Source organism: Vigna umbellata, chromosome 9 (genome assembly GCF_029865625.1).
Source record: "Vigna umbellata cultivar VRB3 chromosome 9, Vumbellata_1.0, whole genome shotgun sequence".
Classification (NCBI taxonomy): Eukaryota; Viridiplantae; Streptophyta; class Magnoliopsida; order Fabales; family Fabaceae; genus Vigna; species Vigna umbellata.
The window spans coordinates 48,716,012-48,741,813 of record NC_142173.1 but is presented as its reverse complement, the minus strand read 5'-3'; the positions used below and the strand labels follow the sequence as shown (position 1 = coordinate 48,741,813).

The following is a 25,802-nucleotide window of genomic DNA, read 5'->3' as shown; positions in this document are numbered from 1 at the left end:
ATCATATCTTAAAAATAATTATTCAAGAAAAAACTAAAATATCACTTCAAGGTTAGAAATAATTATTAATAAATAATAATAATAATAATTCTAAAGTAAAAAACATTATCCTTACATACAAAATGTTCATTTTGTTTAACTAAATCAATATGAATGATCCAACATGTTGCATGTTAAACACGCAACTAACTTAATTATTTTAATAAGTTATGTTGGAAGTTTCGCATTGACTAGAAATAAGATCAAATTATAATATGAGTGAGGTGCAAATTTTACTTTATAAGTCATTTTTATGAGATTGGATTAGACTTAAAAAGTCACTTTCTAACATTATGTGGTGCATGTAATTAAAAATGAATATTTGTTGAATAAATTTCACTTCAACAAACAATATGTTTTTTTAGATATATTGAATATGTTACAATTATTTTGAGATAATTTAGCATAATGTGTATTTGAATTTTAATGGTAGATTTATAATGATTTTTTTTAGTATACAACTTTTTCTTGAAGTAGTTTAACATAGTACATATGTATTTGTTACTATTGAACGTATTTTGCATTTACACACTATGATTGTTGGTGGGTGTGTTTTTCCATTATAATTCATGATTTTTTTTTTCTGAATCCAGTGGGAGTAATCTTTTAGATTAAAATGATTTTCTTATTTATTTTTTATTTTCTATCTTTTTAATTTATATTTTTGTATAAATAAAACATAGAATGAATATTGATCCTATCCTATGTACCAAACCAAACTCAACTCCGTTCACATATTTGTCTAACAAAAAGTCTGACCAAAACCAAAGTGTAGTCCCTTCAATATAATGACTCCCACGTGGGTGTTGTCATGAACCAGATCGGCACGTGCAGCTTCCTCCACAAAAGAAACAATTAACTTTTAGGTCAAATAACAACCTTTTTGCGTTAATTATTTTTTTATTTACTTTGATTATCAATTAACAGAAGAACCGATATTTTTAATCATTTTAAAAAATTAAATATATTTTTATCTTTAAAGTAAATAAACAATTAGAATTAGATATGTTTTTACTGACTAAACTTAAATACAAAATTAAAATTAGTTTATGTTTCAATCTTTATATATTTTAATTTTAAATTTTAAAAATAAATATAATTATATTAATTTAATGACATTAATTCTTTTTTATTTTATTGAATGACATTTTAAACTAATATTTGGGATCACGTCAAACAATATAAATGATGCAAATTTAAACCTAAAATATATTTAACATGTTAAAGAAATTTAATACAATTAAATTAAGATAATTATACACGTTATTTTTAAAATTTTGAAAAAGAGATATATCAAAATTTAAGACAGCAACTACTTTTAATTTATGTCTAGGTTTAGAACTAAACATTAAAAAATTGTATTTTATCTTAAACTGAATTATAAAATATTTAATCTATACATTTTATTAAAATAATATAGTGTTATTTTTATATCAAAAAAAATTTCTTAATAAACTGTACAATTTTTATTTATTATTTGTTAAAAATAATATTTTAATATTGTAACAACATAATTTATAACTCACTTTTTAAACAATCCTTTATAATAATTTAAAAATGGGAAATATATTTAATTCCTTTTAAAGTATATATTACTGTTGGAAATTTAAATATGATTTTAAGTCGTTTAAAAGTGGAAAATTCATTCAATTCCTTTTAAATTATATATTAGTGTTAGAAATTTAAATATGATTTTAAGTCTCACGTTACACAAAAAAAAAAATATTATATAAAAATAAAATATTTATAAACACATTATCTTACGAAATTGAGAGTGATATTAATTCATTATCTAGTTAAACTTAAGTATCTGTAAATTTACAATATACAATTATATATTTTATAATATTATAACTCTTACTGTTCTTAAATTTCAATTAATATTTATTTATTAGTGACAATGTTGCGTTGCTAAAAATTAAAAACTTGATTCAACTTTTATCAATAAAATATATGAACTGGAAAAGAGTTAAAAATTACCATATTTATCTGAAAAAGAAAACATGAAAGAGATTAAAATAGTTCCGTAAAGGAAAAATATTTATAAATTAAAATACAGCTACTTTACAGCTTAAAATAAAAATATATTAAGTGTATCTATTTAAATTTTGAACTTAAGATTTTAACATATATATAAGTATTTTCTTTTTCAAAATGTTAAAGTATTTACTTTTTTAGGATACCCCTGGTTGATCCGATTTCAAAAATAGCCACAGAAGAGATTCAATTTTTTTTACTAATTTAAAAAAGCAAAAAAATGTTCATTTTTGGAAAAATAGATCAGATAACCCAAAGAAAAAAAGATTAAATATGTTATTTCATTATTTATTTCTTAAAAGAAAATGCAGAAGTTAAAATAGTGAGGAAAAATTAAAAAAAAAAAAGGTGGTGAAAATATAATACCTTAAAATTGAATTGTGCTGCAAAGAGAAGCAATAAATAAGCAGAGTTTTTGAGTGGTGGTGTTCACTCACACCCACGATTCAGCCTATATAAGCACCAATCTCCTGATGGAGGCTCCCCAAACATCAACCCTTCACACCATTCTCCAAAGCCCTTTGCAAAATTTTCTCATCACTTTCTTCTCTTCACCATTCAATCAGCCATGGCTGATGCCAGAACCAGCAGCAGCAGCAAGAGCAATTCCCTCATCCACCATCCCTCAAACCACAAGGGTGGTTGGAATGCTGCCATCTTCATCATATGTGAGTCTCTCATCCCCCATTTTCCCTTTCTCATTCCAGCTCTTCACACTCTCTCACACACACACATTAACACAAACACCTTGCACATACTTCGCATCAAACCTTGATTTTCCAAAACTCAACCATCTTTGCTCAGTTCCAACTCCATCAAACTCTGAAAACAAGAGAAACGAATCCAAACACACATTAACATATTCACTCACTCACACACACACACACACAAACACTCTTTCTCTTTCATCATCATCATCATCATCACGAGTTTGATCTTGAATTCGTTACTTGACCTATGTTTTGGGTATAGTTGTGGAGTTTGCTGAGAGATTTGCGTACCAAGGATTGGCGAGTAACCTTATCCAGTACCTGACGAATGTTCTGAACGAACCCATCACGCAAGCAGCGAAAGATGTGAACACATGGGTGGGAGCTTCCTCCCTCTTCCCTTTGCTTGGAGGTTTCATAGCTGATTCCTATCTGGGTCGCTTCAACACCATTCTCTTGTCATCGCTCATCTATCTTGTGGTAAGTAAAAAAAAATTCACCCCTTTTTCATCATTTGCTTGCTTTAATCTTTTCACTGTTGCAACAAGTTCAATTGCTTTGGGTAAAACATTGTCATGTCTCTCTTCTTCCCTGCTTGATTCTTGCCAAATGGGTGGAATCTAATTTATGTGCTCACGATGCAACAACTTTGTCTTTTTGCAACTTCACTCACTTACGTCTATGGTCCCACATCGTTCGGGAACCATAATAAATATCACCTCAATTTTTTACTATTTCTTTTTTTCGTTCGGCAGAATCTCTTAAACGCGTTATTTTATCAAGTGCTCTCAGATAAATTCCATGTTTTATTTGTGTATATATAATTGTAAATAATTATTTTCTTTTTATTTTTTATTTTTAATTTACATATTAAAATTATTGAATTTTTTTTGTTTATTGTTGATATGTGTCACTCGAATCTAGAAATGAATTTACAACACTGTCACAATAAAGATATTTTGGTCAAAGTTTGTTGTGTTACTAAAATTTGTCTATCATAGTAGTACTTTTTTTTTAAAAGGAAAAACGTATATTAATTTAAAGATTTATATTTTATACAAGTACATTCAATTCCTTTTATAAAGTCAATTTTATAAGGAATATTTTGGTATGGGAATTTCTGTAGTTAAATATTTTTTTTAAAGAACCGTGCTTTGCTTCTAAAATTAATTAAATAAAACAAAATAATATTTATTGATTCCTTAACTATTACTTTAAGGACACTGAATATATTTTTTTTCCTTGTTCTCTGCATTGGATGTTGTTGCATATATTTGTTTCTTAATACAAAAATTAAAATGATAAACATTCATTTTATTTTAATTAAAAAATGGTATAACACTATCTATAGTGTTGTTTTCTTTTGGTTTGGACTCTGTTTTTTCTTATACAATTTTTGAATGTGACCTCAAAAAAATTAATTTCTTTATGCGAATAGAATACCCAAAATGTCTCTAACATTGCTTTAATTATGATTATTTAGTAACTTTAGAAAATAAATTAAAGTATTTAATATATGGCCTAAATGTTTCTCTTTTCTTACAAATACGTGGCATCTTAAACATTTTAAGCATAAAAGGATATTTCTATTATAGATTATAAATTTATGACTCAGAATCTTATAGTATCTCTTAATTACATTATCTGATATGATCTACGTATTAAGTAAGATTTTTAATTGTAAAAATAAAAAATAACATATTTCTGCTTTAAAGTAGTGGCTTATCTAATACAATATTAATTAAAGTGATGTGTGATAATGGAATTTACGAAAAAGAATTTAATACTTTATTTATTCACTCTTGTAATGGAAATGATATAAAAATAAGCTTTTTAATTGTTATCACTTTTAAGGTTTTTTTTATCATATAAGATCTTAATTTAAATTTTATGACTTTTATTAATTAATGTTTTATTTGATTGGTGATAGAAATTTAAATATCTAAAAAATATTTTATTTTTTATTTTTAGGATTGAAGATCTTAAATATTAATTTATACTAGTGTATATTAATAAGAAAGTTTCATAAAATTGGAATTTAAACTTCTGGTTTTAGTGTTATAAATTCTTTGTGAAATCTTTTTGTAGCATTCCTAATATGTCATAAAACTACACTAATTTTAATATATTAAAAATATATATATTTTTTAAAATATCAAAATTAGCATAAATCAATATATTTTAACTTATAAACATAACAAAGAGAACCACAACTCAGAGTTAACTAATTAAATATTTAAGAATATCAAGTTTCGTAGTGCTTTGCATGACCATGCAATTTCTGCAAAGTAATTTAATTAATGCATTAATTAAACCTTAAATAAAATCATTAGTTATGTATCGAAAACTTGAAAACATGAGTAACTCAACGTTTCTTTAATTAAAGTTGCAGGGAAAGAAGGAATAATAAATAACATCTGAGAGAAGAAAACAGTCATTTAATAAATTTATAACCGTGGTACAGTAATAATAAATATCACATGACAACTAATTGTTTACATCTCATCGAGGTTGTTTTCTTCTAAACACAAACTTCATTGCACATTGAACACTGTGATCGAATTTAATATTTCTCTGAAAACCATTCATATAATTTAACAGCCATAAATATAATTTTTTAAAATTCTTAGTATTCTAAGTAACAGAGATTCATTCATTTGTCAAATATGAAAACCCAGTTGAACTTAAAAGAAGAACAACACCATTTAGATGAATATAAAAACTAAAAATTGAAACTTAGGAGATACTTGATTCTTGATGTGAGTATGTTTTCTTGGTGAATATAAACACAACTGACTTATGTTAAATTCCAATTGGATTCAAAAATCACAAAGTTCCTTTAGTGAATTCTTTTTATTAAAGATTTCATATCAATACATATTTATAATATATAAATAAGTTACAAGTGGATTTCATAGAGTTGAATCATATTTAAATTAAAATATATATTAAAAGATAATTTGAGTAATTAACAAACTAATAATATAATGGAAATCCATTAACCACATAAATTATTGAAAGGTGGTGAACATTACTTGCAAAACACACTGTTGATGATTAAAGTTTCAGCACTTAATTATTGAGATGTTAATTGCGGGTATTATGTGGGGTATTATTTGTTGTTATGGGAACACACTTTTCCACTTCCATGGAACACTCAAATGCTTGAGCACATCAATTGTGATTCCAATATTCCGTACAAGATTTGCATATTTCCTGTGATTGTCCACATTATACATGTCAGCCATGCATGCACTGTCAATTAGTTTAATGCATAGTTTTAGCCATTGTTGATGGAAGAAGAATATCATATGTTATCCTCACATCATCATCATCATGTATGTGCTACAGGGCATGATTTTCTTGACCCTTTCAGTGACTGCTCTCAAGCACAAACTTCTATTTTTCGTGGCGCTTTATGTCCTTGCCATCGGGGACGGAGGTCACAAACCCTGTGTTCAAACCTTCGCCGCCGATCAGTTCGACGAGGACACGCCTGAAGAGAGAGACGCCAAAAGTTCCTTCTTCAACTGGTGGTATCTAGGAATTGTTGCTGGCTCAACTGCTTCTGTTTTTGTTGTCATATATCTTCAGGTAAATTACTCAAATTCATTTGTTTTTATTGTTTCTGATTGAGTAAAATATACAATATGCTTTTATAAATTTAGAGGGTAAAGTGGATGCTATTTGATCGGGTTATTTTAGAGATTAAAAGGACATTTTAATGATTAATTTGATGTGTTAGATTTTTAGCTTGGTTTTTTCATCATTCATGAAAAGAAAAAAAAAACTAGCATCAATTTGATTATCTAAAATATTGGTAACACCAAATTGTTTTTTTAAGAATAATTCTTGCATTTCTAAATTAAGGGTAATTAGAAATAATGTTATATTATTACTATAATTATCTTAAGCTTTTGCTGATAAAAACATGTTCTAACTTTTATTATCTCGTGGCACTAATTTGATTCCAAAACACGGTAAGTTTCGAAATATTTATAACTGAAAAGAATCATTAGAGAATCAAATTGTTGCTAAAAAGTCTTTAAAAAATCTGTCGAATGACAAAAGTTGGATTTCCTCTATTGCTAATTTGTTGTTTTGTGATTAATTATTTAATTGCATTTGGTAATATAACCACGTTTAGCACATATCTTCTATGTTTCATTATTAGCCAAGTTTTGCATATGACTTTACCTTTTTACTCAATTTAATCAATATTTAAGACGTAACACATTAACTTACGTCCATTCCATGGACCATTAGATTTTGACAACACAACTATAGTTAACTTATTTGGGATAAAGTTGTTTTCGAAGTCTAGGATTGAATGTTCCGCATTTGTTTCTTGGGAAAAAACCAAAACCCCTATTGAAGATTAAACTATTCTAAAACATTTGATTATTATTAGTAGTAGTCATTATCCACAAATAAGAAAGTGATTAACTAATCAAAAGATGGCCATGCAATGTACAATATAATATCCTTGTTGACAATGAATAACATTATTTTTCTCTTATAAAAGAATGGTTTGGAAGGTAGGTCATAGGTGGGACTAGTAAAATAAAAGAAGCAATATAAAATTGATTGATTTATTTATTTTATATGTGTGTGAGGCTAAATCAAATGGAATAGTACTATAGTGGATAAACACCCAAAAGAGAATTTATGGATCACACGCATTTCTTTATTAGAATATCAAGTTTCACTAACATGGGAACATATTCCTCACATAAGTCTTTTCCATTTATATGCACCACCCTTGGACAAGTTATAAGTGAAATGCATTGTTCATTGTAAAAAAGGTGGGAAGAGTGCTCCATGACTTTAATATTTTACCAAGAATGTTTGGTTTTATATAGACAAAAATCCTCTCCTTGTGAGTGGATTATGATGGTTTTTTTGGGTTGTATAAAAATACACTGATATTGGTATATTCAATTTTTTTAATATATTTTAAAATATTAAAATCAGTGTTTATACTTTAAAGATACAACATATGGAAAACACAAAAAAACTTAACAGAGAATCCAAATTCGTGAGTGATGCTTATCTATAATCATAATACATAACCACTTAATCTTCAATTCTAAAATACATATTATGATGTCATGGTATGTTCCTTGATGATGTTTTGATGTATGATTGTGAATGATGATGTGGATGATGTGAATTGGGAATTGATGAAACAGGACAATGTTGGGTGGGGAGTGGGGCTGGGAGTGCTGGCAGGGGTGTTGGCTTTGGCATTGGCAGTCTTCTTGTTGGGAATCAAAAGGTACAGAAAGGAAGGCCCAGCAGGGAGCCCATTTACCAGGCTGGCCCAAGTCTTTGTGGCCGCTTCACGGAAGTGGCGCGTGCTCTCCACGCACGGTCTCCACAATTTTTGCTATGAGGAGAAGGAGCAAGATGAGCCCCATCATCTCCATGCTCAACCAAAAATCCACACTCTCCTTCATACTCCTCAATATAGGTGGGTGCCACTTCTTCTAACTTGTAGAACTCTCCACATTTTTCTTTCCCATTATTCTATAAAGAAAAAGATGACATTTTTGTTATATGATTAGAAATAACTTTTTTTATACATCCACCTTTAAATCAAAAGGGTTCTTAAATAAGATTTGTGATTTACTAAAGTTCATAGAAAGAATCATTTTTTTTCCTTGAAAACACATGCCCATTTGAAAACAATTAAGTGGCTTCTCCATGTGGATTATGACTAAGTAGAGGTGGAACGAATGATGATGAATTTGTGGTGGGAAGAGTGAACTAAGTTTAAAGAACATGCATTTTATTATGATGATAATTATTGAGCAACTAAGTTGAACTTCTTTTTTGTTAGATGAAGAGAATAAGTATAATGAATCAAAGTAAACAATGTTGTTAAAAAGAATAAGGGGGTTGTCTAGAAATTTCAGCCCCTCTAAATCAAAGAAGTATTTAGGTGTTGATATTTTTTTACAGATCAAATGCTTGAAAGTGGAATCCTTTGTCACAAGCACATGGTGAATGCTATCATTTTACATGCATACCTCATTTTTCACATCTAAGCCTATTAAGACGGTGTCTCAGTTTCTCTCTTTTTTTTGCATCCTTAACACAAGCACTGCTGTGAGCACTGTATTTTATAATCACAAATCAAAAAGCATGGAACAATATTAAATTAACCATCATCCATGTTTCAACACAAGACTTTAACATAGACTTGGCCACTACCAAAAAGAAAGAAACATAGACTTTATCATTATTTAATGCATTCTACAAGTATCTTATTAGTTGTACCACTCATACAAGAATTATTCCCATCACTCACTGAAAATCTGATTGGAGTCAACTCTGAAACACGAAAACTCATGGGGGCCACATGGGTTTGGTCTACGGTTGGAGTTGATACCAACAATTGATTGTGGAACTAGGACAATCTTTTTCTTTTTCCCTGTGTTTTTGTTGACACTTTCGATTACCACATGATTGCTGAGACGAAATTGGATGAAACTGAAACAGATTTTTAGACAAGGCAGCGATGATTGATGAAGTTGACTCCAAAAGCAAGACAAGAGATCCTTGGAGATTGTGTTCAGTGACACAGGTTGAGGAAGTGAAGCTTGTTCTTCGTTTGATTCCAATATGGATAAGCTGTTTGATGTTCACAGTTGTGCAAGCTCAAGTGCACACATACTTCATCAAGCAAGGTGCCACAATGGAACGTTCCATAGGGCCACATTTTCAGATCCCTCCAGCATCACTCCAAGGCCTTGTTGGAGTCACAATCCTCTTTGCAGTGCCATTCTACGACCGTGTCTTTGTGCCACTGGCAAGAAAGTTCACAGGGAAAGCCACTGGGATAACAGTGCTGCAGAGAATTGGGGTTGGACTTTTTCTGTCAATTCTCAACATGGTTGTGTCAGCACTTGTGGAGGCCAAAAGGGTTGCTGTTGCAAAGGAGCATGGCCTAGTTGATGACCCCAAAGCAATTTTACCAATCAGCATATGGTGGCTGCTTCCTCAGTACACGATCACTGGAATCTCTGATGCATTTACAATTGTCGGGCTGCAAGAGTTGTTCTATGACCAAATGCCTGAGGCTTTGAGGAGTTTGGGAGCTGCAGCATACATAAGCACTGTTGGGGTTGGTAGTTTTCTTGGAAACATTGTCATAGTTGTTGTTGAGGCTATCACATCAAGGCATGGTGAGAAGTGGCTTGGTAACAATCTCAATAGGGCACATCTTGATCACTTTTACTGGGTTTTGGCAGCGTTGAGTGCTGTTAACATGTGTCTTTATGTCTGGATTTCCATGGTTTATGTGTACAAAAAAGTTCACGAGGATCATTACACAAGTGATCATCAGGGTTCTGGCCACAAATATAATAGACCCGGAGTCTGAGAGTTAGAACACAAATGTTTGGCTTTTGCCAAGAACACCAACTCCAAGATCAAAGTTAACTCTAGATTACAATTCTAGTTCCAATAAATACTAGTTTATCTTGGATTTCAATGAGAGGATTTAGTTTATGGTCATCTTCTATATATTTTTAGATAGAGGGGGTAATTTAGTTAAATCTAGTTATATTTATTTCAAGTTATAAATGTTTAAAGCATTGTATAAAATCATGAGTTAATGTATAATTTAATTCTGAAAATGGCCCTTTGTCACTGTGTAAGTGGACAACTTGGTAGGATTAATTTGCAACAAATAAATTTGTATGGACTTGTGTCTTCAAGAACTTTTGAGAAAATATCTTAAAATGAAAACATATTGACATATAGCACAGTAATGATTTTGAATGAAGCATGTTGCAGAATTTAATAAAAAAAATGGTCATGTTATTGTAATATTATTTATTCTCATAAAACTTACTATGAAAAATAATAATCAAACAAATATATAAAGTGATGTAATTTAAATGAAAGACATATTATAATTAATGAATCTCAGCAACGTCTTATCTTTTCTTAAGAGTCAACTCATAAGGTGAAGAAAAACATATATCTACGTACCAAAACTTAACATCAAACCAAAGTATGCTGCTCCTTATTCTTCAAAGGAATACATTCTGACACCACATATTTTATCAATCTCTAAAAGATCAAATAAAATCTATAATAAAATACAAAAAAAAATATATATTCTAATTTCTATTTATAAATTTTTAAGTATTTATCCATTCAAAGTTTATCCTAAACAAAACCAAATGTTTCCACAATCAATATTGACTTTTAATGAGTTTTTATTAGACAAATACAGTAAACTCGTTTTTCATGTAATTTTCCTAAAACCTTATTATTCATAGTTCTCGTCACAACTTTTTATTTACCATGTAATATAAATTTTCTCAAATTAACCCATGCATGGCAATGGATAAAGCAAAAGACTAAAAGTTGGAGGACTTTTTTTTTTCTTTTGATAAGATAAATATTCATTTATTGAAAAAACTAACACTACCAATTGTTTATGCGTATATACGTTATTCTTTTTATATGTTTTTTAACTGTAATATTAAAATAATGTTAAATATATTTTTAGTTCATAAATTTTAAAATGAAATTAGAATTTGTTTTTAAAATAAATAAATACAAATTTTTAATTTAATTACGTTAAATTTTTTTGATGTATTTAAGATATTCTGAATTAATATTTAAATTATTTATACTAGGGTTAAATATGTTTTTAGTCCCTAAACTATTGACCGTTTCTGGTTTTCGTCCCTTTTCTAAAGTAAGGTACAATTTAGTCCTCAATCTTTAAAAAACGTTCGTTTTAGTCGAAAAAACGAACGTTTTGAGGACTAAAACGAGGACTAAAAACAAAATTTTGAGGACTAAAACGAACGTTTTTCTAAAGAATGAGGACTAAATTGTACCTTACTTTGGAAGAGGGACGAAAACCAGAAACGGCCAATAGTTTAGGGACTAAAAACATATTTAACCCTTTATACTAAATATTTGATATATTTTAATTCAAATGGGAGTTGAAACATTATTTAATATACGTTTATTTTTAAAATTTGAAAATTAAAATATATTAAAGTTTAAAAATGATAAATTCAAATTTTGTATTGAAGTTTAGAAACTAAAAATCATCCCTTAAAATAAATATATTATATAATGCATAGTAAAATATAGTTATATGTAGTATATTTTAAAATAAATTAAGGTTAGCTTAGTCTATATTTTACCACAATCTAAACTACTAAGTTTTTCTCTTCATAATTGTTAAAATAATCAGACTATAAAATATAAAGGAATCAAATCTGACATTGGCAAATTTAAAGCGACCCTAGCAGGAGCATCTTTAAGGGATACCTTTAAGTGACAAAGTAAGTGATAATTGAGCAAAGAGACACACCTTGTTCCCACACCTTTTTACTATGTGCACCCAAAAGCATAAAAAAAAGTTTATACATATCACATTACTTTTTTTTAATTATAAATATTATTTTTAATAAATTAAATTTCGGAAACCATAGAAGCTATTATTTCAATATCCGAAGTTACTAAATGACGAGTGCTTAAAAAAAATAGCATTATTTAATAATTTTATAAATTAAATGAATTGAAAGTTACATGTAATAAGTAATAAATATTGTTCTTTTAAATATTTTTGTAAAATAATTGATAATTTTTGTATTTAATAATTTAATTAGATTACAAGATTCACAAAAACATAAGGAAAACCTTTTTTTTAACAAACAAATGGTTGCAATAAGAAATATAACATAAGTTATTTACAATTATCTCGTGAATGTATTCATAAATATCTCAAATTTTATATTTAAGTCAAAATCAATTTATCAACATACTCAAATCCTATTCCTTAAGTCTTTGATCTTATGATCACTTATCATGTTTTAATCCATTGAATCCTCAACAAGTGAAATTATGTTTTAATTTTAAAAGCATAAGATTACTAATGAATCAAGTTCTATTTCTAAATATAAGCATCCATTAGACATCCAATTTCAAGTCTAGATTCTAAAGATATTTTCCAACACCTCAAGAATCACAAATCAACTCAAGAATCACAAACCAAATATGAAAAAGAATCCACATAAAATATTAAGCATAAAAATCAATACTAACTTAATCTCGAAATATATATATATATATATATATATATATATATATATATATATATATATATATATATAACACAATTTTACACAACGATTCAATGTTTTACATCTAATCTCAACAAATAGAAATAATTCTCCATGGTGGAGAATCTAGGATTTATAAATTGAAGAGAGAAAGAAGAAATTGAAACCATAAAGAAGATGAAGACTCTTTCACAAATAAAAAAAACAACGTTCTTACTTTTTAAAGATTATTCAGAATTTGCAATTTAATTACAAACCTGAAGTTAATATTATTCCTATAGGTATTACATATTATTTCCCATTTGAAATATATCATGAGTTAAATTATATTTTAATTCAAACAATTGATGTATAGACTATGAGATTAATGTTCATGTTGTATGCTAATAAAAATATATTTTGTTTATACCAAAAATTAAAGAAAAAATATTCTTTTTATTACTAAATGGTTGTTTAGTACAATATGGTTGTTATTTCTAGAAATGGTGTTTTTTTTTGTTAAAGGATATATTGTGATGATTTTTTTAAGTTAAGGCTTATGCCTTCATCTTCAAAAGAAATATCTAGTAATTCTTCTTTGCTTATTACAAATTCTAAAAGTTAAGATATTTGGCATGGGTTAGATCACATAAATTTAAATTATATTGGAAGAATGAGGTCTCTAAATTTTATTGCTAAGTCTTCCATTGATTTAAGGCAAAATTGTGAAATAAAGGATCCAAAATGTATAATTATATAAAGGGTTAAATATGGTTTTGGTCCCTTAACTTTGAGTGAAAATTGAAATTAATCCATCTTCAAAACTTTAGCCCAATTTAGTCTTCAACTTTATAAATGTGTGCATTTAGTCCTTTTAGCAAAATTTTGTTAAGTTTATTTGATGTTTCAAATACATTTTATGATAGCATTTGAGTTGTTTACACTATTTGACACTTTTTTCAATGTTAGTTGAGAAACGAGTTTGAAATGTCAAATAAACTTAACAAAATTTGGTTAAAATGACTAAATTCATGTAGTTCTAAAGATGGTGGACTAAATTAAGAGAAACTAATTCTAATTTTCACTGAAAGTTAAGAGACCAAAAACATATTTAACCTTTATATAAATATATTTTTGAGAAATTGACATGTGAGTGTTGTATTAGATGATCCTTATGTGGTTTTAATATTTGGGTCTGCTGATTTATTTCATGTTGGCAGTGAAGGACATTTTTTTTTTAGATTTGGTGATTTAACTAATGTGTATAGGCAAATATGAGTGTGCTTTACAATGCTTTGGCATAGAAAGAAATTTTGTAGCAAAGGTTGACAATGACAACTTAAAATGGGTTGACATTTGAGTTGTATTGTTTTTGGTAATGACATTAGAATTATATTATTTTTATATATAATAAAGTTAGCAATATATATGGTGAAGGTTTATATTGTGCTTGTTATGTTCCCAAATACAATTTCTTGTAAAGGAGGAGAGTTGTAGGTACATGTGGAGGTGTATGAGTTAGAACATGTGAAGAATAGGAGTGTAGATTCTACATAATTGATGTTCTGCAAAATTCTACAGTCTCGTTGAGTGAGCTTAGGCTTGCTAAGCGAGCAAAGCTCTCGGTTTCTACATTCATAGAGCGAGCCCTAGGGTTGGACGAGTTAATTTGGGAGGAAATTTGGTTGTAGCAGTGGAAAAACGAGAGTTCTCATTGGGGGACGAGAATTCTTTGTTTCGTTATTCCCAAAATGAGGGGTGGCTCGCTGAGCGAGGGGAGTTCTTTTGCTGGGTTGAGACATGTACTAAGCATCTTGTTTTAGAGTTTGATTGGAAGCTTTCTTTCTTTTGATTTCTTATAACTATGAACTATTTTATGTTTGTTTAAAAGTAATTATTGAATTAAATGTTGTTTTATACATGATATTAAGTATGTAATTGAGGTGTGGTTGAATAAAAATTTCTAAGGTGAAATTCTAAATGGTTGTTTCAAGTTTGGTATGTATGAATGTAGGAAGCTCAGTCTTGGGGGTTATCTTGACGCTCTAGTGGTTACTCATTCTCAATTAGAGATGGGTGATGCATGTGGTGAGAGTAGTAGGAGATCTTAGTCTAGGTGCTCCATTATGGCCTTAGACACGGAACAAACTGACCTTGTGTGTGGTAAGATGAAACTCATTGGCAAGGGCTCTGCATAGCAGTAGAGGTAACCACAAGTGCATGACCTGTCATAACTCGACATTCATACTTTTATCATATCGTCAAATCATGGTATGCTCAAGATGTTTGTTCAATTTTGTATCAAATGTGATGTATGATGAATTTTGATATTCTGTGTTGTTTTTTTTTTACATTAGCTTACCTTTCATGTGTTTTTTTTGTGTATGTTGGTTTCTTTTGCAATGATCACTTAGTTGGTGTGATTAGAGGGTGATAACATCTCTAAGGAACACGCTTTGGGAAGTGATCATTCATATGTTTAGTGAAGTAGAGTAGTTACTAATTTTTATTTTGAGTAAATAATATTTTTATTTACTTCAGTGTTGTATATAATGTTAGACAATTATTTTCTTGGGATAATTCCTTAATAATATTTATACTATTTGAATGAGATGGTGTTATATCAATATCAAATATAAAGAATATATATATATATATATATATATATATATATATATATATATATATATATATCAAATAAAATTTAAATAAATGTCAAATTATTATAAAAAATAATAAAAATGATTACACACGTGTTACAAAAAGTAAGTTATGAAACCAAATATCAAATAAAAGTTAATATAAATTATTTAAGTTACTTTAAAACGAATACAAATCAAGTTAGAACAATATTCATCTCTAATCATAAATTAATTAGTTAAATACTATTGATATTAATGAATTAATATATTTTTCTTTGTATTATATAATTTTGTCTTGGATAAACTTTTTTATAATTTTTGTAAAAGGAAAAATAAAAAAAAATTATATACTTTTTTATAAACTAAAACTAACATGCAAAAAATAAAATTAAGAAATAAAAATTTCGTAAATTAAATTTTCTATAAAATAATTTATCCTATGAAGAAATTAATTTGAATATGTTTTATTTTTCTACATACTAAAAGTGTCAAAATATATCTTGAATTAAGGTTTAATACATCATTTGGTCCCTACTTTTGGGGGTTTTGTTCAAAATGGTCCCACCTTTTGAAAAAGTTCAGTAAAGTCCCATATTTTGGTTTAAAATGTTCAATTCGGTCCTTTTCGTGGACGGCGTTAGAAACTTAACAGTGGTGGTGCTTCTGTGGCGAAATTTGAGTGAACTGTTATGTTTTGATGGTTACGTGGCACTGTAAATTGGGGAAATATCCTAAATTGGGGAAAACCCTAAAGTTTTAATAACCCTAAACCCTAAATTAGAATCAGAAACCCTAAATTGGAGAAAAATCCCCAATATCAAAACCCCGACCCTCAACCGGTTAGTCTTTCTCATATTTCCCTCCAACAGCACCGCAGGGGATTGAGGGATAGGAGAATGAGACTTTCCCTTAATGTTGCAAAGAGGTTTTTTGGTTTGCAAGATATGTTGGGCTTTGACAAAGCTAGCAATACCGTGGAGTGGCTGCTGAACCAAGCAAAAGCTGAAATCAATCGTCTAGCGAAGGAGAAAAAGAAGTAGAAAAAGAGTGTTCACCGTAGTTGCTGCAGTGCTGGTTCGGAATGTGAAGAAGGTGTGTCTAGTCTGGATGAGGTTGCAGGGAGTAGAGATGAAGAAGAAGCAAGAGAAGATTGGGGATTTTTCCCCAATTTAGGGCTTCTGATTCTAATTTCCACTTAAGGTCCCCAATTTAGGATATTTCTCCAATTTACAGTGCCACGTAACCATCAAAACATAACAGCTCACTCAAATTTCGCCAGTGGCACCACCACCGTTAAGTTTCTAACGCCGTCCACGAAAAGGACCGAATTGAACATTTTAAACCAAAATATGGGACATTACTGAACTTTTTCAAAAGGTGGGACCATTTTGAACAAAACTCTCAAAAGTAAGGATCAAATGATGTATTAAATCTTGAATTAATTAGGAGGAATGAGCTTGCTCACTTTTTTTTCCAAAACAGTCCCTGAAACTTTAAAGTCATTTTATAACAATTATTTGAGAAAAAAAAAAGCAACCTTCATTTAATAACTGGAATAAATTTTTATTATTACTAGTCTCACACTAAAAGCGAATAAATGACTTATGTTATTCCAATTATTAGGTTAATATTATTTATCAGTATTATTATATGTAAACAAAAAATTTATCTAAAATTATATAAAAATTAATAGTCTTTAAATGTTTCTTTCGTATTCTACAATGTTTTCTTCTCTTTTTTAATTTTCCCTTTAATCAAATTAAACTCATCATCTTATTTTATCTTTTTTTTCTTTTTTCTTTTTTCTTTTTTTTTTTCGAAATGAATCATACAATGAATTGAGAGGAAAAATGAACTGCGTTGACCTATTTCTCTACAAAAGGTCTGTACAAAAGCAAAGTGCAGTCTCTTCATTATAATGACTCCCAGGTGAGTGTTTTTGCCACGTGTCACACCACTCGTCACATGTCACGTCACTCGCCACGTGCAGTTCTCCACAGAGGAAACAAACCCTCCATGCATGCCCATGCATCATGCCCATGCACCATACCCATGCACCATCCACATGCACTCTCATCATCTTTGTTTTTAGTTTTCTTAAAGTGAGAGAGACCTTTGAGAAGCACATAGACAAAAGTGTCATGTCACCACACTAATTTATGCATGAGAATATATTTTTTTAAATATCTATAAAAGAATTTATATATAAAAAAAATCTATTGTAAAGTCCTATGAAACTTTATATTAGTTATCCTAAAGATAACTATAGGAAAAACATAAAAAATTTGTGGAAAACCTCATTATTCAAATTGTTTAGAGAAAACTGAATTGAACTAAAGTAATATTTAACCGAGTTAAGTTATATAAAATTATTAAACTATATTTTAAAAATTGTACTGTAATATAATATTATTTCATTTTTGAAAACTAAAGTAGATTATATAATATTATTTAATTATATATATATATATATATATATATATATATATATATATATATTTGGTCTACCTCTGTAATTATTTATAACAAAATCACTTAACTGCATTTAATTTCTTAATATTTTTTGATTTTTTTTTCTTAAAATAGAATCTACAAGGTCAACAACCAATTAAAATTACGATATTTAAAGAAATGTCTAAAATTAATCACAATTTGAAAATAAAAATAGTATGCTTTTTTTTCTCATAAATAAGACAAAGATAGTAATACTTAAGAGATGAAATTATTTTAATTTGGAACAAGAATATTAAAAACTCATATCTTAATTAGGGATTTTTTGGTGAATTATCCAAGCTCACATATATGTATATTACTTCCTCCAATATCCAACCTAAGCAATCTGATGAAATCTGAAAAGGTGTAAAGTATTTTCATTGTGCTCTTTCTTTTGAGGAAGAACACAAATTGGTGGCAAGCATTTAGTGAATATATTTCAACTTAATGATGGAAAAATGTCATAGATTCATAGTGACATGTTTATGAGGGACATGCACTAGGATGATGTCAAATTCAATTATTCACTTCCAATTCATTTAAAATTTAACATGTGCATGAAATTTTTTTAATGGTTTGATAAAAAAAATTAGATGATTAATTTGACTTAAATGAAAACTAATAAACTCTTACAAAAAAAAAATTAGTATTGTTGAGAACTTTGGAGGTGATTGAATTCTTTGTTATTATAATCATCTTCATTTGTATAGTTTGAATGGATATGAATCTTTGATACATAACACTATTTTACCATATGATACAATATAATAAAACACTTCTATATAAAGTCGTTTATTCTTTTTTAAACTCTATATGCTTTTTGGTTACAATTTGGATGATGAATTTTAGATCATTCATTCAAGGCAACACCATCAAGATTTTTGCACTATCTTCTTCAAAACTTTAACAAGAAAAAATATCATGCATTTTCATTTCTCTATATATTTATGTTATTCTTCTCTATTTTGGTGCCTAGAAAGTCAAAATATCAAATCCATTATTAGCTAATGAAGACCAAACATGGAATAACGTTTACAATGCAATGCAAATTGTCTTCCTCGTTTTGGTAAGGTTTGATTCAATCATGTAATACCATGATTCGTTAAGTTCAATCCTTATCTCTAATGTTCTTCTTACATTCTTTAATCATATAAAATCAAATTTAACATAAATGTTAAAGAGAGAAATATCTCACCTTATCCTTATATATGTGTGTTCAAAGTTTCTCACACTATTAGTTATTATCTTTAGAATATATATAAAAAAAAAAACATGATTTGATCGGAATCTTTTCCTTAGAAAGGATTAAAGAAAAATGGTCTAATAAAAGAAGATATTTAATTTTAAAATACCCGTAAAAATTGTAAATGTATGAAATGAAGAGTTCCACTTTAAATAGAAATAATTGAAAAGTAAACAATATATAAAAAATAAACAAAAGAAAAAGTCTACAATCTTTTTGTTTTGGTTTAGATGAATCTTTTTGTTCATGGAATTTTCATTCATGCGAACTCAAGAAAGTTGACCACAAATAATATAGTAATTTTTTTATATATTTATGAAAATATTTTTTCATTTTATGATATGAAATCTCAATTGGATGTATTATTATATTATTACTTAATTTATTAAAAATCACCATATTAAGTTATCTCGTTTCTGTATCATGAATGGTTACTATTATATCCTACATCACAAGCCAGTACATTAATTTACCATTGGGCCCAAACCCAATAACATGTGGGGTGTTACTCCCTCCACCACCACAACTTGCTTCCTCCACCACCCCATTTCCCTTTTACCCTTTTTTTTATTTTTTCATTCCTATTTTACCCTTATTAAAATTTTAGGATTAATATTATTTAAAATCTCACGTGAACATTCATTCTCTTTATCATTCTTCCCTCTTTCTCTTTATTATTTTTCTCAGGTTCACTCTTACGTTCCACCATCGTTGGTTGTCTCTCATGTTTCACTTCTTCTTCTCTTTTATAGAATTGTGACGTGAGAGTGTGGTAGACTTTGTGTTTAGTAAGATTGAAAGTGGGGAAAACAATTCATCTTCAGCCGTGAGTGGGGTGGTGCTTCAAGGTGCTGGTTTAGAGGCGTGAGAGGTTCAGAGGCGTGAAGGTGCGTAATAAAACCCTAAAATATAAACCGTAATCGTTAAACGGATGTGAGCATCCGTCGACGGATGTCAACATCCGTTTAAGGGAAAACGGATGTCGACATCCGTTTTCCCCTTAAACGGATGTCGACATCCGTTTTCCCCTTAAACGGATGTTGACATCCGTTTAAAGATTATACGGTTTATATTTTACAGTTTTTTTTATATTAATTTTGAAGATATTTAAATAATATAATTTATATTTTTTGATATATTATTTTTGAATATATTTTGATGTATTTTAATAATGTATTTTTGAGGAGGAGACATATCAGGCCTATGGAGGAAAAATGGAAGATGAGAAACGGATGTGATGGAGTTTGGGTGAGAATCTGAGAAGGTTGGGAGGTGGGTGAGAAGGGGTAAAAAGATAGATTTTAGGGTTAAAATAAATAATTAGGATTAAAAAGTAAAAAGGTTATTTTTGTAATTATAAAAGGTTAGTTTTGTAATTCAAAAAATATGTAATAGAATTGGGGAGGTGGAGGAAGAAAATGTGGTGGTGGAGGGAGTAACACCCTAACATGTGATGATTCTCAAACCCAAATGATGAAGTGAATCACTAAATTTTTTAAAGCTAAATCACTAAATCATGACTAAGATTGAAGCCTTTTTGTTAAAAAAAGAAAGAAAAAGAAAAGAAAAAATCATCATTAGAAGCTTAAACTTGAAATTGTATTACAATTAGTATACCACTAACAACTCGAAGGAGTATCACTAATAGATATAATCTTTTTTCAAATAATGACTTAGGTTTAATTCAAGGTAAATTGGGTTCTGTTTTTCTTTTCTTTTAGATAAAACTAGTATTGTCAAAATAAGTCACTTGACTCGACTCAACTCGGTTAATCATGGATTGATTATTTAATAAGTCAATTCAACTTGTTTTATTTATTAGTAGTTTAAAATATTTGAATCCGACTTAATTAACTAAAGATTTGTAGGTTAAACAAGTTGACTCAATGACTTATTTAATTATAATTTTTTTTCAATAAAAAACATTTTTTCTAATTAAAATCTAAATAAAGTTCAATTCAAATATAATATAAAATTATGTTAAATTTCAAATAGAAAAAATACAATACAATCTAAAATCATGTTAAACTCAAAATACAATCCAAAAGTATAAAAGTACAAAACAAATTAAGATATAAGATCAAATCATTATTGTGATTTATCCCTTTATCCATTTATAATATTAAAGTCTTGAAGGATAAATTCACGTCATAAGAAATTTTAGATTTAGGATTTTCTTTTTTTTAATTTAATTTAAAATTTATGATTATGTTGATAAACTAACTTGGCTCATCATCGATTTAACCAAAGTGTTATGTAGTAAGGATATTTATGTAATAACATAAATATCTTAGATATTTTAGACAGTTAAGATATTTATCAAAGCCACTAACCACATTTTTAGGTAAGGTGGTTATTTTTATTTTGCTTATAAATACAGTGGCAAGGTCAAGGTCCAGGTACGTTCTCTTAATGCTCTAGAGATCCTTAATAATATTTCAGAGCAGTATCATAATCATTTTCTTGAGAGCTTCAGCTCCATAACTCACATCTGACTTGAGCGTCGGAGTATCTTTGCAGGTACCTCCCCCTCCTTTGCCTATGAACAACAACAACAATTGGAGAAAAGCACGCGTCCCGGACAACCAGCAAGCAACCCAGACAGCCAAGAGCAATAAAGACACGCAGGAAAATGTACACCGAAACACAAAGTAAGTCATATTTTTAGTAGGTTAGATTTAATTTTGATGTGTATCGAAATTCATAAATTTTTTAAAATTTAATTATGGTGAAACTCGTAATGAGTTGGATTGATCTACAAATTTTAATTCATTTTAACATCATTATACATAATCATGTCCGTAGCTGAAATTAAAGATGACAATTTCTTTTTTCTTTTTACATGGTAATATGTGCAGAAAATATTGTGTTAGATTTTATATTAGTTGTGTCAATACCAAATTTCGTCCGGATTAACCTTTTGGACTTTACTGTAGTCTATTATACTATTTACTTATTTTATTTCTATTTCATATTTTCGTTTTTATCTTTTATTTATTTATTGTTATTTATTTATTTATTTCTTTTCTTATTTTTATTATTATTATTTTTGTGTTATCCTAGTTTTATTTACATATATTATCTTATTTTTCTCCATATACATGTATATATATTTTTCTTACATTTTTATTATTTTATTTTCTATTGTTATTTTATCTTATTTTTTAAACTTATTTTGCTTAATATAATATGATAAAAAAAAATGTAAAAAAAAAAGAGAAGCTGAGAAAAGAGAGAATGTTTTCGGGTTGGGGGACAAGAAAAGAGCAGTACGCGCGGGGCAGAAAACCGTTTCTGCAGGACGCGGGGTGATGGCAGAGGCGCGATTTGGGTGTACGATTTTGGTACAGAGAATGGCACAAAAGACAAACACTGAGAGAATTGCAAATAGCACAGAGAGTAGAGAGAAGGAGAATTCTGGTTGGGACAGAAAAGGAAGGAGCAAATATACACACAGCGGGGGGTTGTTTGGGGGCATCCATCATCTTCGATCATTGGTGGAGAGCTCCAGGGGACCTTCAACTTCACTGGATAATCATCCATTGCCGAGAAGGAGACATTGGCACCTGCAAAGAGAAACAAGAGACACCATTCAACAAGGAAAGGGAAGAAGAAGCCAGTCAAAAGGGAAAGGAGAGATTCATTGGAGGCGCAAGGTTGGCAGTAGCAATCGGATCTTCAAGAGGTAAGTGATGCCTCGCACTCCATGTTCTCCCATGAATATACCTCTGTTAAGTTGTTGTTAAATTAGCATATGATTGTGTCATGGTTATTTGTATGCGGGCCATTGTTACCAAACACCATCGTCACCCTCCCCACATTCACTGAATCATCATCCATCATAACCTCATGACCACGGTCCATCATCTTCATCCCTTTCCTCTTCATTTTCATCTCCAACGCCTGATACCACACGACCAAACCTCAATATTGGATCCCCCTCCACGAATCATCAACCATATTCACTTCAACCATATTCATTTGCCACAACCATCACATACAACCACATACTCCTTCATCTTCAGAAATTCAACTCAAGCAGAGACCCCAACCCATACACCATTATCACGGAACCTCCATCCCAACTCACGCATAACACCACCATCCTCAACCTGCATTGCACAAAGCCACAGCCAAGAACAGTGACCAATCTCCGACACCCATCATCCACATTCACCCACTGCCACAAGCCATACTTATACCACGGGGACACCTAACATCTTCATCCTTATACCACTTCCAGCATCATCACTCTCATCTCCCCAACATCTCCGACGCCACCTCCAACAAGCTTAACCCAACCAACACATAAGGCAGAACAAATCCAGCATTCACCCCTCACATTCAGATGTACACAACACACACTCGTAATTTTCGAATTAATCAGTAAATCAATAAAAAAAAAGAGATAAAAATTAGGGGAAGAAGAGAGGGAAATGTGGTTTTGCGGGGACGATTAGCAGCCAATAAGAAAACCAAGACGGAGAGGGAGGAAGGTGACACTGGTGGCGCCGGTGAAGAAGCGCACTCCAGCTAGAGGCGACGGTGGCCGGCTCTGGCAGAGGCGGCGGCAGGAGGTGCCCAAGGTGGAAAAGCCTCAACCCTAGGCTAGTGCGAGAGAGAGAGGGGGAGAGAACGCCGTGGCCGGCCGTGGTTCCGGTGGTGCTTGGGGTCGCCGCCGACGCCGAGACGGGTGGAAGGTGGTGGCGCGGTGTCTGGTTGGAAGAAGTAGGGGCGCAGGTGTTCAAGGGAGGCAATCCCAGCCCTAGCTTTTCCTGGTCAGAGAGGAAGAGACCTGGGTCTCGATGGAGGGAGGCAGCTTTGAGTGTAGAGTCAGAGAACCCCTAGGGGAATTCTAGGTTAGCAGCCACCCGGGTGGGCCAAGCCCAGAACGAGCGCACGTTATCTGGCCTTTTTCGAGCGTGCGTCACCAATTTCCCTCACCTTCACAACGAACGCTCGCCCGTAGCGAGCGTTCGTCATCAATTTCCCACACCTTCACAACGAACGCTCGTCCGTAACGAGCGTTCGTCATCAATTTCCCACATCTTCCCAACGAACGCTCGCCAATAACGAGCGTTCGTCATCCAACCTGAACTTCCCAACGAACGCTCGTCCATAACGAGCGTTAGTCATTAATTTCCCTCATCTTCCCAACGAACGCTCGTCCATAACGAGCGTTCGTCATCAACTTGCCACGTCTTCCCAACGAACGCTCGTCCATAACGAGCGTTCGTCATCCAGCCTCATGTTCTCTACGTCCGTTCGTCATCCAGCCTCATGTTCTCAACGTCCGTTCGTCATCTTCAAAATGAGCGCTCGTCATTCTGCCTCCCTTTCCAAGCGGTCGTTCGTCAATTCCCCAACGAACGCTCGTTACCCAACGAGCGCTCGTCCTTCAGCCTCGTTTCCCAGCGTCCGCTCGTCCCCCAACGAGCGCTCGTCTTTCAGCCACGTTTCCCAGCGTCCTTCAGCCCAATTCCCCAACGAACGCTCGTCCCCCAACGAGCGCTCGTACTTCAGCCTCGTTTCCCAGCGTACGTTCACCATCTCCCCAACGAACGCTCGTCCACCACGAGCGCTCATCCTTCAGCCTCGTTTCCCAGCGTCCGCTTGGCCCCCAACGAGCGCTCGTCCTTCAGCCTTTTCTCAACGTACGTTCGTCAACTTTCCCCAACGAGCGCTCGTGACACTGATTTCCCCCAACGCTCGTTATTTCTCCTCATTCTCAACGTCCGTTTATGATCCACCCAACGCTCGTTATTTTTATTTGTTTGTTTTTCTTATTTTATTTTATTCTATTTCATTTATTTTTGTCTATCTTATTTCATTTGTCTTATTTATTTCTTTTATTTTTATTTTTATTTTTATTTATTATTTCATTTTGTGCTATCTTATCCTAAAAAATATATATTTAATAATGCAATATTTACAATTTAAATAAAGGAATTTACAAAATATGTTTTGAAGGTTTAGGCACATGTGTGATCGCACGCATCGTCCTTGTGCTGAAAACCTTTTCTCTTTCTTAATTGAAATTACAAAAAATATGTTTTGAAGGTTTAGGCACATGTGTGATCGCACGCATCGTCCTTGTGCTGAAAACCTTTTCTCTTTCTTAATTGAAATTACAAAAAAAATGTTTTAAGGGTTTAGGCACATGTGTGATCGCACGCATCGTCCTTGTGCTAAAAACCTTTTCGCTTTCTTAATTAAAATTACAAAAAAATGTGTTTTAAAGGTTTAGGCACACGTGTGATCGCACGCATCGTCCTTGTGCTAAAAAACCTTTTCTTTTCCTTAATTAAAATTACAAAAAAATATGTTTTAAAGGTTTAGGCACATGTGTGATCGCACGCATCGTCCTCGTGCTAAAAACCTTTTCTTTTCCTTAAGTAAAATTAACCAAAAAATATGTTTTAAAGGTTTATGCACACGTGTGATCGCACGCATCGTCCTTGTGCTAACAACCTTTTCTCTTTCTTAAACAAAATACAAAAAAAAAGGTATAAAATCTTCAAAAAAAACTCGAAAACATCAACAATTTTAAACAACAAAT

The 25,802-nt window shown here is 30.6% G+C and overlaps 1 protein-coding gene across 1 annotated transcript; it reads left to right on the top strand.

The window, feature by feature from the left end:
- The first annotated feature begins 2,629 nt into the window (after positions 1-2,629).
- Positions 2,630-10,429, top strand: LOC124822724 (protein NRT1/ PTR FAMILY 5.4-like). The gene is made up of 5 exons (XM_088099030.1): positions 2,630-2,744; positions 3,049-3,266; positions 6,138-6,380; positions 7,979-8,259; positions 9,291-10,429. Exons 1-5 carry the CDS (start codon positions 2,645-2,647, stop codon positions 10,171-10,173), a joined length of 1,725 nt encoding a protein of 574 aa, XP_087955156.1. The 5' UTR covers positions 2,630-2,644; the 3' UTR covers positions 10,174-10,429.
- Positions 10,430-25,802: the final 15,373 nt, after the last annotated feature.